Source organism: Aulonocara stuartgranti (genome assembly GCF_965226115.1).
Source record: "Aulonocara stuartgranti genome assembly, chromosome: 14".
Taxonomy (NCBI): domain Eukaryota; kingdom Metazoa; phylum Chordata; class Actinopteri; order Cichliformes; family Cichlidae; genus Aulonocara; species Aulonocara stuartgranti.
The window spans coordinates 10761805-10775064 of record NC_138950.1 but is presented as its reverse complement, the minus strand read 5'-3'; the positions used below and the strand labels follow the sequence as shown (position 1 = coordinate 10775064).

Below are 13260 nucleotides of genomic sequence, written 5' to 3'. Positions count from 1 at the left end.
CTCCACTGCTCTATTAGTACACTGAAGCAGTTGGGTTAGCAAGTGCTAATGAGTTGTATTACTGACCACGCAACCTGACAGCTTTGAACACAACGTTGTGTGTGTACACGTGGCTTCTGACCTCAAATGCGCTCCTCATCTAGCAGCCGGCAATACACAGTTATATTTCACCTATAGCAGAGTGTTTATTCCCCTCTTAAATAATCCAGACTGCCAAGCTTTAAATGGTGTTCACACGAACTCTTATTTCACCAGTTCTTGCCTCTCACAGACTCATTTGTACAACACACCCCAGTTAGTGCTTTAGCTACCCAGCTCATGGATCTTTGCTTCTCCCTTTTGGCAGAAAATTCAAACATCTGCCACCCCCCCCCCCCCCCCCCCCCCAAACACTCCTCTGCCTTTCTGCCTTCCATTCCCTTATCCTTCTTATCGGCCGACCAGTTCTTTCTCCTTCATTTCTTAAATTTCCTTTCCTCTTGCTCATTGCCCCTCCTCTGCACCAGATGGGCTCCTCTCTTGCTTTCAGGATAATTTGTCTATGATGCATGGGGGCTTTGGGCTGACCACATGCCTTTGGATGTTGGGAATGGCATCCGTGTTGAGTAGGATTTTTTTTTTTTTTAATGAAAGAGGTGAAAGAGAGGTTGCACTTCTGTTGTCTGTCAGCAAAATAGTTCAGAAGATGAGGAAAGAGAAGAAAGGCTCTCAGTGTTTCAAATTAAAGGAATAAATAAAATACTCTTAAATTATTAATAAAGACAGAAAGTCAAAGAAACAATTTAGAAAACAAAAAGAAAAATGACAAAAACAACAACAGAAAGAAGAACCAGCAGGATAAGCTGCCCTTATTAAAAGACAATTGAAACGTCCCTGATCTTTAATAAGTCCATTACATTGTACAGTTGATGGGTTTTACACCATCCTTGTCACTGCTTTTCTTCTTCCCAAAAGGATTAACTGCCAGAGGAAATTTCTTTAGTGTGATTAGATGTTCATAGATGAATTTTTCACGTCTGTGTTTTGAAGACTCATCTCCAACTGTATTGCAAAGAAAGCCTGCAGGGAATGGGGCTCAAAAGATATGAGACCAGTATTTAGTATTATCCTTTGCTGTCACCCAATGAGGCCAGGATATGTCTATCATCTCTGAGCAATTTTCCCTCTTATATTTTCTATTTCGAGAATTTCCAATTACGAATCACTTAATAGCTTTATCGCATGTGGTTTTATAACTTTGTGTCACATCACGTAGGTGTAACAATTTTACAGGACAAACATGATGTTAAACCATGTGATTTTAATAGACACTTATTGTTTTCTTTAATCAGATATATTTTTCTTGAAAATTATATTTAAGAAAAAGTCAAACAAATCTTCTTTATGAAAAATGAGCTTCACGACAGCATTGTCTGTGATAAAAAGATGAAGATGACTAACTCTGAATGACCTCAGTTAAAATATAATTAACAAAATCAAACTCCCCACATAAAATTTGTTTAGGTGGAAAACACTGCGACACTCAGCTTTGTTCTAGTCTCAGGGTACCAAGCTTGAAAATTCAGTCTATGCAACAGGCATGCATTGCCACAGAGGTGGAAAAGATTCTGCTCCCACCTCTATAAATCTACTGTAAGGCTACTGCGCCAACTCTGTGAGTGCAGTAGCCTTAAATTTCCACTTCTACGGGGCTTGGCTTTGTACCCTGGGGAGACTATCATAAATCAGCTCAGTAGGATGTTTCAGGCATGTTAACAGTAGCAAAGTATCCCATAAAACAAAGAAGAAAAACTATGACAAAACATTTCTTTTGTCTGCACGCTCAATCCTGTGAAAATTGAAATTTGGAAAATGGGGGACTTATCAGTCTTGAAACCTTACACACTGTCAATTTCACAGAGATCAGGTTAATTTCTGGCACATTTACAAAACCTCCTCTTTGGTATCAGCAAAGCTCGATATTGCATGTTGGACAAGTTGACAAGCGTAGTGAAAAGCTATAGCGCCAAAGTATCTGGCAGCGATCACATAGAAGTACGCACTTAGTAGGCAAGTGCTAAAGATGAAATTTCAACTCTCTGTTTCTGTTTGGCACACCGTATCTGACAGCATTCCCTCATTCCACTCCTTTCGGCAACACTTCCCACTGTAACAGATCTCCTCTTAGATATGATGTGGACAGCTTTTCATCTTCTCAGGGTTCATCTGGGAAAGTTTAGGGTCCATGTGGAAACCATTGAAATGGGGACGGCAACTGATCAGACAAAGATGTGCCCCTCTGGAGCTGCAACACATGTTTGGATACCAGTACCCTCATTTGCTTTGTCTCACCCTCTTTAACATTCCTGTGCCCTATATCTCTATCCCCTTATCCCCACTTCCCAACTTTTACTTGACCTCTACAAGCTCTTCCTGTCTTTGTCGCTCTTCCTTTCCTCTTTTCCCATCTCCTCTGTGCCTGGTAAAGTGATTGGTGAGGGAACGGGATAGTGGAAATGAAAGTGGCCATGACGAAAGGCTAAGAGATCTGCTGTAACATTACATTGGACTCCCTAGCATTTTTTTTTTTTTTTCTTTCACCATTTTCCTCAGCGCCTGTTTCCCTCGACGCAGCCACTATCACATTACTCCTCCCCAGTCACCTCTGCAACACCAACTGATGTAATTCCAGTTTATAGTTCAGACCGACCAAGACACTGCAACAATCGCTCACTCCTACTGTTTCCTAAACCTCCAACAAATTAGACTTTCATTGGAAACTAAGGGTATTAGGCTAAGATTTCCATTACACCAATTTAAGATGAAAGGCTGAATTCTAACTTTTCAGCTTTGAATTAGTGTGTTTGACATATGCTACAAAGGCATCGGTGAAGTTGTGTGTATGCTGGATCTCATTAAGCATGCATTAATAAGGAGTAGTCCAAACAGACTGGCAGCAAAGTGAGTCAGGAGAACTAAAACCCAAGCAAACACACCTACCTGCACATGAGCACTCATATAAACACACTAGATGCTTCAGTATATAAGACAATGGGAGGTTCAGCCAACGTATGGTGAGCAGGAGCTGTTTAATATTTGTGATTTCCATTAACACTCACATGAAGCATAGCCAGAATCTCAGTCACTGTAAACATCACATCCCTCTTTTAACATCAGGATCTCATTCCCCTCACCACGGTGCTGTTTGCACAGCACTGCTATAGAATACCTCTGCTCCGTGTCCATTAGTCTCTGCTGTTATAGCTGATATAGCTTTGTTTTGGGAAGATGGGCAAGAGATTGGAACGAGTATGATTATCTGGTTGTGAGATCTCAGGATAATAGAGAAGTGAAAAGATTTGCAGCAGATGTTTGTGTTTTAAAATCTCTGACAGGGTCACAAAGGGTCAGATGGCACTCTACGGGAAAGCATGCTGTGTTTATGGATGTAATTTCTCTGATGTGTGCTAGCTGCAGTGGACAGCCTGATCTTACAGTACCTCTTTGAGCCCAGGATCATGAGTTTTCCACCCTGTGCAAATAAGCCCGTGTCATTGCACGTCACATCAAATCAGGATTATTTGCGATGACCGTGCTGTCCTGATTGGTAGTAATTCGCTTATGCGTAACTGTATTTTCCCTCTCCTTTTGACGCGCACGGTACACAGATGAAGACGTAAACAAATGCACGTGTAAAAACAGACAAGCACACGGATCTCTGTTCTGCAGCAGGAAGGAAAACAAGTTGCCTCACATCCCCTTTCTCACCACTCATGCTCAAGGGTCTCATGGCTGGTCTTGGTCCTACACAGCTTCTTTGTCATCACAGAGATGAGGAGGGGTCAGGTTTGGAGGAGAGGCTGAGGAGGTCCTGCTCCTTGGGGGATGGGGCTCCAAGTGCCAGGAATGTTAATTGGGAAGATTGTTTTAATAAGGTTCTCATCTTTGCAGATGCTGGGAGAGGGTTAGCTGCTGGGGCCACACAGACAGGAGGGCAGCTCACAGCGCGATATTGTCAGAAAACATAACTGACACAATGTGAACTAAGCCGTGTTAGACACATAGTGGGATTTAGGCACTTGTGGATAGAGATATTCCATGGCTCTTGGCATGTTTACGCCTGCTTTTCTCGAAGTAAAGGGATTTACTATAATGAGCATTCTGTGGTGACAAATGTGTGATCTGCATATCCTCACCAGTTGTGTGTTGTGTAAAATCCTATTACACTGTGAAGACTCAGACTAGCACAGTCTAGCTTGAGCACAGGGTGAGAAGAAAGAACAGCAGCGAGTGAAACTATAAACGCAACGAGAGGGAGAAAAGAGTTCATAAAGGATCAGGTTCACCCAAGCAGCAAAATAACACATTTTCTCACTTACTTCAACTAGTATCTCATTGTGCGTATATGTGGTTTGAGGTTTTGAGATCCATCTTTGAGATTTCTGCCTCTACCCGTGAGTACAAAGTAACCGAATTTTGTTTTTTGGTGCTCACAGTGCTGAAGAATTACATTTAAAAAATTTAAAAGCTTAATGTCTTTTCAATGTCTTTTCCATAATAATAAATAATAATAAATCTAGAGAATTCTTTTAGGATCTACATTATGCAGTTTTAATAGAAAGCATTTGGAAGCCACAGTAAAACTTCAATTCAGAGAAATGACAAGCAGGGCTGCAATATGTCTCTCTGTTGTGTTTGAGAGGGAGAAAGAGCCAAAGAATGAGCGAGCACACAGTACAGGTGTACCTGCTTGTGTGGACGATAGTGTTACACCTGTTCTTTTTTTTTATCTGTGTGCAGAGAGCTGCAGGCTCGGGGCTATACAGTGAGTGGTGAGAGTTAAGTTACACCAGCTCTCAGTTCCTCGTCTTCCTCTGGATGCAAAGCTCCACCTATAGACACCATTATGAATACAAAGTAGAAGTTTTACTCAGATGACGTACATTTAAAAGTAGAGCACAGTCCAGTGAGGCTGGACAAATCCCGAACCCACCAGTTAGGTGTGCACAGAATTGCTGTAGTGGTAATTAAGTGATCTATTGTCAAAAGTGAAGGTAAATCACTGCTCATAAAGTGTATTCATTTACTTGTTTCTCCCATCTTTCTCCCTCATTATTGTTTTAGTGCATAGTGAAACTTCTAAACCAGCAAGAGTGGAAAAAGTATGAGTTCCAATAGAAGCAGCATAATGCTTTGGAAAAGTGTTTTGGATTTTTTTTAAGCCTGACCAGTACTGATACTGATTTGAGTGCATTTAATACCCACAATATCTGATGCAGTTTCCACAACAGGTAACAGGCTCTCCCTGAGAATCCAAACAGCCTTGATTACTTTCATATGTAGACAGTGAGTGATCTGTCAGCTCACAAATCCACAAGGAGCTTGTCAATGTTTTTCAGTCATTAAATGAAAATGCGATAATCCTACACAGATGTTTATTGCACAGCTTGCATTGTGGCAGTGGGTGTTCTTATCTGGATTTTATTGGATTTGTATTTTTTTTTCCTTTTTCACAACTTTTTTGGACCGAAAGAGTTGTTCTCGAGTTTTCTTTTCTTTTCTTTCCTCTGACATTCCTGGCTTTACTGCCCCGGCACTTGAAACACTCTTTATTTTAGTCCAACTCATGCTCACCCAGCACTCCAATCAAACAGGCACTGTTTATTGAACTATGAGGTGCCAAGTCACTCACTCACTCAGTCACTCACATAAACCTGCTTCCCCGCTGCCCTCTGTGCCTTTTGCCATGTTCGCCAAACGCCATCTCGCTCTCCAAGCCTGACGAGAAGACTTATGACCATTTAAACAAACACAGGCACTCAATGGCCTCTCTGTCTGTGCGGCTGTGGGGCAGAATTTCCTTTATGTGGTGCATGTGTGCGCGCCTGTGTGTGAGCACATGTTTGTGTTCTTTATGTACGGACATAATTACTGTTGGATACTGCTGCACATGAGGCCTACATGTGCGTGTTAAAGTGTGTAGAGGGTGAGGTGCCGAGATTGAACCCTCTGCATTGGCAGCTTCGCTGGGCCAGAGCAAGCTCGGACAAGCCCTCTGGTATGTCACCTAAGGGTTCGCAAAGCCATCTGCCCTGCCTGCCAGTGTCAGTTACTGAAATCACTTGGCCTAGTGTAATAAAAATGCCTTTATCCAACACGCGCAAACACATCGGCTAAGCTGGCATATTTCCCTACATGGCTTGGTTTGTATTTATGTGTCTGTGTGTCACCCTCAACAAACCAGTTGTTGAGAAATCTTCCAGTAATGTTAAACCGCAGTGATTCCTCCTTTGTATCTTGATACCAAAGACAAGTAAGACAAGCTGTGAATACATGTTGAGGGCTGTGCCTGAGTTTTCTTTGTTTACAAAAGGACTCCCATACTTTATTGTTCAAGCTAGTTCTGTTTGTAGGAGTAATCGGGACATCCTGTCTCTGCTCCGTGACATGACATCACATTCTGTAGGATGACCTCATGATGTTCAGGGCGTGCAGGTGCAAACCCTAAAGGCCAGTGGGGTAATAGTCCTTCTGCTCTTGTTGACATATTTACGGGTGTGCATGAGATATCTTATGGTCAACCATGCACATAGGCTGTCAAGCATTTTTACTGACGTGACTCTGCAGATGTGACCTCATACTGAATGTCACGGTTGTCTGGGGAGCTTTGATTGGTTTCTATGTGATTTATAAACCCAGACTTTAAATATAAATGCGAAAGCTATGAATCAATTCTTTAAAGAACAAAACATTTACAAGTGGAAAATCTGTGATGGCTTCACGATGATGTCAGCTCTTTTTTTCAGCTGCCCTGTTTGTCAGTTTTTATCTCTGTATTTGGATATATATTCATGAGTTGGAAGTTTGTATCTGCAATCATCTGTCCTAGACAGCATTATCTGCCTGCTGTTGGACAGACGGATAAGACTTTCTGCACAGTGGACAAGAGGAAATAAGCTCAGAGCAGAAGAACGCCAGTCAGATCCAGAAAGAGAGGCGCGTCTGCTGTGTCCAGTCTCTACTCTCTGGTGGTGGGGTCAGAGGGGAGCAAGAAACAAGAAGGAGGCGGGAGGCAGTGATTCTCCAGAGTGCACCAGGAGTCCTGTTATATCTTCACACCCACCAGCAAAAAAACAGATTTATACAGTGCAAGCAGAGACACACAGTATGCACGCCTCTGGCAAATTATCCACCTGCAACAGCCTTTGCAGTGGAGTGCCATGGGTTAACACACCATTGCTATAAGCCTGTCTTTGATATAAGCCGCTCAATGTGTGTGAGCCGAAAGAGAGGTAAGATAAGGGGGTCAAATGCTGAGAGGGGGGAGAGAAATTTAAAGACAAAGTTGGAGATGCATTGAGTGAGCGAATGAGCGCTGTCTGTATCGCAGGACAGTGCTGGAGGCAAGGTGAAGAGCATCAGTACGGAAGCATACAACAGAGCCACACTGTGATTAGGCCAGGTTTGTGCTTATGGCGTAAACAACACTCATGATGGGGCAGAGGATTTATGTTGAATAGTCAGTAGAAATGGACTGGAGGGGAGCTCATCCACTGTAAGCTTTAGTTTAATGCACATAAATCCGTTATTTGACCAGAAAAGGAGAGATTTAGTGGATGTTTTCTTTCTTTGTAAACTATTATTCAATATTTCCATTTTTTTAAACATTTCTTATGTACATATTTTGCGTGTACAAAGACTTTAACATCTCAATCATGTTGAATCATAGAGACACTTTAATAGTAAATACTCCTGCAGTGCAAAATAAAAAAAAGAATGGATTTCTGCTAGAGCTGAGGATTTAAGCAGTCACCTATACCCAGGAACATCTAGGGCTGCTTAGCCATTTGATATTTTTCTTGGTGTTCGCTGCGCTGCACATTCATCTCTGTCTACTATCCTCAGGTAGTATTTGATGATATTTGGCCCCTGATAGCCCGACAATGTTGCCGCTTGTGAACTTGAACTACCTTGAGGAAACCAGGATGGATAAAAAGGAAGCGGTCCTGCATTATACATCGAGCAGAGTCTCTTCTTCCTTTTGTTTCTACTTTTCTTCTTCCTCTCATTAATTCACTTTCTCCTCTCCTGTCATTCCCGCTGCTTCCGTTGTGGAGATAGCCATGTCCATTCTGTTTTGAGGAAAAAGCCAAAGCCAAAGGCGAGACCCACGCTGTGCTGTGTGTCTCTGTGGGATTGAGTGCGGGTGCCTTCTGATAAACCTTTAATTCCCTGGTGGGTCTGTTTTTTGTATCCCTCTAAAGATTTGTGAAGAGCTTGTTTTACTTGGTTTAATTTCCTCAGAACAAAGCTCATCTGATCTTCCCACCCAGACTGGTGTGTGGCATTAAGTCTTCATTTTCATTAATGTTGGAGGGCAGCACGGGAATCTCATTTTAATTTGACATTTAAACATCTGTTTTCAATTTCCTGAGGAAAAGAGTGTGTGTTTATGTGTGTGAATGAGCGTGTGTGTGTGTGTGTGTGTGTGTGTGTGTGTGTGTGTGTGTGTGTGTGTGTGTGTGTGGACAGGGGATAGCTTATGGGGGTGATGAACCTGTTAGTTTTCAGAACTGAGAGCAGCCATCTCAGCTGACCTTTAAAGGAGGGTTTGAATGCAAGAAATGATGGCAGCTAATTGCATTAGCTTCAACACAGCTCCAATTTGCTACTGTGGACCTGGAGACAGCTTTATTATACAGTACAATATAGCCCAACAGATGTTTGCCACTACAAGCTAAGACTCTGCTTTGATGAATGATTTTTTCCCCCTTTTTTATGCATAGTCAGCAATTTGTCTTGCAGCAAGCCATGTCAGCCAGGTGAGGTAAAACATGTTTTGTTCTTCCACTCCTGAAAAGAGGAAATGCAGGGCAGAATGCATCCCTTTACCTTGACAAAGCGTATTGATATCTGTCCAGGTCCGGATATCCACTCTGTTCCATCCCATCATCAGCATATTTGTGCAAATCCAGGACGGACAAAGAGGCGTCTTCATGCTGGGACCTGTGACTTTGGCTCATTTCCACATATTAAGCTACAAACTGAAAATCTCTATGTACACGCATACACTCCTCTCTCTCTCTCTCACACACACACACACACCGAGTTTGGCCCCTCTGTTAATAGCCCAGGAAATATTATCTGCAAGGGGACAGCTGCAGGCTCACTAGAGAGACAGAATGGTAGAGTAGGCTCATTATCCCAAACACAGATACAGACTGCACCGCACACACTTACAGGACAGCACGTAGTGTGAGCGCCTTGCATCACTTCCCCCCACCAGAATTCTGGGTCCCAAAACAGGAGCTGTAAGGGGCGAGCAGAGATATATGTGAATACAGGAAGGAGCAATACTGGATCTTTTATTTACATGAGTTGGAGGGGGCAGGCAAAATGATTCTGCCACAGCCCCAGATCCAGATCTGATGGGGCTTCTGGGGATAGAGTTGGGGCTTTGTACCCCATCCAGATTTCGGTCTGTCTGTCGATCTCACAGACTGTCTGGCTGCCTCTGTCTCCCTCTTGCTCACTCCTCCTCAATCCCAGAGGATTTTGTTTTCCACTACGCAGATGTTCAGCGTTGTCTGCTGTGCTGCACTCAGCTGTGTTTATAACAAAGAGGTGTTGGTTTGGAGGTGGAGAAAGGCCGTGAGGTGGGGGAGTGAGTGCCGTTGAGGGGGGGTTCACTGCACTGTTGGTGTAAACACTGAATGATGCCAGCTCTCCCTCGGGCCTCCAACAAGTCAATATAGCATCGTTTTTCCCTCTTTTCCTCCGAGCATATCATTCTTTATTTTCCAGAGGGACAGATGCCTGTGAATATTAGCTCCCTGGCACTGAAAGACTGTATTTACCTCAAAGGAAAAATATGATTTCCCTCATATCTTCAATGTACAGATTCTTGATCAGTATCAATCACTGTCTCCAACTGATGCAGCATATTTATACCTTGGTACATTAGGTTGACTTTTACAATAATCCTCTTAAGGACAAGCTGGATTTGCTGATACAAACAGAGACAGTTTCTTCAGATGGAGCTGGTGCTCTAATGGATCGGATGTTTGGTGTTTACATTCCTGAATGACTCGATCTGCTATTAACCATACAGCATGAACTCGGCCCACAGCTGCACTGCTGAGTGTGAGATGAATTAGAGTGAGAGGCTGAAAAGTTAGGGAGTTACACACGTAATTGCCTTTCAACTGTATACAGCACAGTGTGTATAGATCTGCGGACCCATGCCTTCTCTTGATGGTGCAATGGCAAATAACTCACAAAATATCCAGTGAATCCTTTTGCTTTGTTTCTGATAAATGCTGCCGCATGCTTTGGAATTTAGATGCTTCTGGGGAGGCGTGGGTGTGATTAGGCAACAGGACTGTGGAAGCCATTACAGGCCATCTTCCTCTAAAACAAAGTTCCTTTTAATGGACTGAATACTCAGTGTTACAAGAAACAGAGAGCAGTATCTGGGCTTGCCAATGACCAATTAAGTGCTTAAAGGGTTTAGTCAGGAATTTGTAGGCTGTCAGTAGGTGAGGGGTCCTTCGGTGACTTTAGAGCAAGCTAAGGAGCCTGAGACAAAAAGATAGCTAAAGTGCAACTTTTATCCTCAAAATGCAGACAGAACAACTTGCACATAATTTTCAGGTTTTACCTACAGATAGCAATGCACACGCACACAGTGCCTTGATCTTCCCTACTCTGTGTGTGGCCTGAATTTCAGGATACAGACACTGTTTTTATATATTTTATATGTATATATGCATTGGAGCTGGAAACATGATTACTGGCACACACTGTCTGCCAAAAGGAGCTTGTTGCTTTTTCATAACCTTCTCTCCGCTCAATAAACCTCCAGTTTATCTTTAACACTGCACATTATGAGCTCATTGATATGAAGTTTGTCTGCCTCTCAGAAAGTGGATTTGCATTGATCTACTTTGTTGCGACGTCCACTTATTAATGATATTAATCTACTAGTCTGATTAGGCAGGGAGGCAAAGACTAATGATTTTTAGGTGCAGCCACGTATACAGAACTACTCAGTTCATATTTTAAAACCTCCACATCTATTCGTTATCAAATTACTCTCCACAAGAAATAATTAAATGACAAACAGTGGAACTCGTGTATCCAAAAAAAATCAAAATCCATGGCTGTGTCATCTATTTTAAAGCACTCCAGCAGGGGAAATCAAAAAGACAGGAGTGGCAGTGATCTACGGCAGGCTTTCAAGCATGTTAAAATAGAATGGGTGCATGAATTCAGAATATCTAAATATGAAAGGTCAAGGAGAGATGAAGATGCAATAACAGACACACTCTTTAGTACACAATGATCCTCTGCATGGAGTAAATCAGAAGCGAGATATGCTCAACATTTTGTCATTTGATGCAGAGCCAGTTTTGTGTGTTAAGACAACTTGACTTAAAGTGTTGTTTTTTTGTTGTTGTTGTTGTTTTTAAAAAAAAAAACACACCTCAATAGCATGCTTCTTTCGTTCTTTCTTTTTCATACCATCCCCAGAGGGAAACATTTTAGCATTTCATTAAATGTTTCCCTTTTTTGTGTGTTTTCTCGTAGTTCTACGTGACGACTTCAGACAAAATCCTGCAGATGTGATTGTGGCTGCGGGGGAGCCGGCAGTCCTGGAGTGTCAACCTCCTCGTGGACATCCTGAACCCACCATATCATGGAAAAAAGATGGAGTGAATATTGATGACAGAGATGAGAGAATCACTGTAAGTAACTGTTATCGCTGACATGTGCTGAAGCTTAGAGACTGCTTTGTATATGTCTGTTTAAATCTATGAGAGAAAATGACCTAGTACTCTAGGTCAAGTCATTACCACCACCTCAGCGTTTGTTGAAAGATTGATTTGTTTGGCTCATTATTCACAAATAGCAATTCCCAAACCCAAAATACCCAATCTTGATGCCTTCTGCACTTAATAACTGAGGTATGGAATTAGTCTTGCTCCATTAGCTGGCAGCATTGCATTGATTAGGGATGGCCTACTGGTGAAATCAACCAGGAGAAGTGTAGATCAGGAGGGGAGAAATGAGCTGACTGGAATCGAAGAAAGTTGCACTCAGCAGCAGCAGGACTGACTGCAGAATCAAAACAACAACTATCTGCATTTACAACCAAACCACCAATTATTCAGTTTAATTAAAATAGCACCCAGGCCAGCACAACAGTATCAGTCAGCTCTACATGCTTGCTTACTGAAGATGTTTCTTGATTATCCCTAGCTTAAACACTTTGTAGCAAACACAAGTTTGTGTCTGTAGTAATTGTTCTTGAGCAGGAGATTTTTACTTGGGTTTAATTATACTGCGCTCGCTAGAAGTAAGTCAAACTCAGCAGTTGGCTAACATAAGCAGGCAGTGAGTAGGCAGTAGTTAGTAGTGCGCCTGGATCACATTTTAACAATCTGACTAGATGGATTTTAAGATTCTGGCTGCACATTGTACAATTTTTAGGCAATCAAAGAATTTGGCCCCCCAAGTGCTGACAAAGTGCTGAACTTCACTGTACAGTCGTGGAAAATCTAATCTTGCCCAGATAATAAATATAAGCTACTAATAAAGATGTTCCACTCAGTATGCCTGCAGTCTGTCGCTGAAAAACCAGCCTGGGCTACTTGTGCACAATAAAATAAAACTTTCTGGGCAGGTCAGAATTGTGATTTATCGCTGCTGGCTATCTTTAGCGGAGAGCTGTTCATGACTGAACACAGTTTTGCACAGCGAGGGTGAGTTGAGGTTGGATATATTGAGTCCCAAGCTCTTTAACAGTGTAGCTGTTCTTTCTCAGTTTTTTTTCCTAAGCCGCACATTCAGGAAATCTGGACGCTGCACAGCATAATTGAAAGAAACAAGCGCATAATCTGGTTTAAAGAGAATTAAATCATATCTGTCTCTGAGTTTAGTCAGTTGTCACTGAGGAGCACGAAAATTTCACTACACAGTGGACCTTGTTGACTGGAGGAATTTAGTGTAGTATTTGCTCATTCAAATAGTGCATATCTGGCCATTGTATGCACAGCAGCTATCTTTGCCCGCTGTTGCATCACAGATAGTGTTCTCTCCTTAAACTGACATCAAAACTATTCATGTTCAGCATTTGATCTTCTGTAAAATAAAAGGAATGTTAATCTCTGTCATCCTTTACCCTTTCAGTTTTGGTTATTATCTACTGGACTACCTCATACTTTGAAGATAAAGCAGTCCTGTTTCATCTCCGTGTCATGCATGCCTCACACACACGTT

General features: G+C 42.2%; 1 protein-coding gene and 1 long non-coding RNA gene across 10 annotated transcripts in view; one reads left to right on the top strand and one right to left on the bottom strand.

Moving 5' to 3' along the window:
* The window catches only part of robo1 (roundabout, axon guidance receptor, homolog 1), a 198974-nt gene that overhangs the window by 144124 nt on the left and 41590 nt on the right, over nt 1-13260 (top strand). For all 9 annotated transcript variants that reach the window (XM_082503135.1, XM_082503127.1, XM_082503129.1 and 6 more), the window contains one exon: nt 11569-11726. In XM_082503135.1, coding sequence (XP_082359261.1) covers nt 11569-11726 — 158 coding nt within the window. The remainder of the gene's footprint in view (nt 1-11568; nt 11727-13260) is intronic.
* The window catches only part of LOC309687870, a 72477-nt gene that overhangs the window by 25462 nt on the left and 33755 nt on the right, over nt 1-13260 (bottom strand). The window lies entirely within an intron of this gene.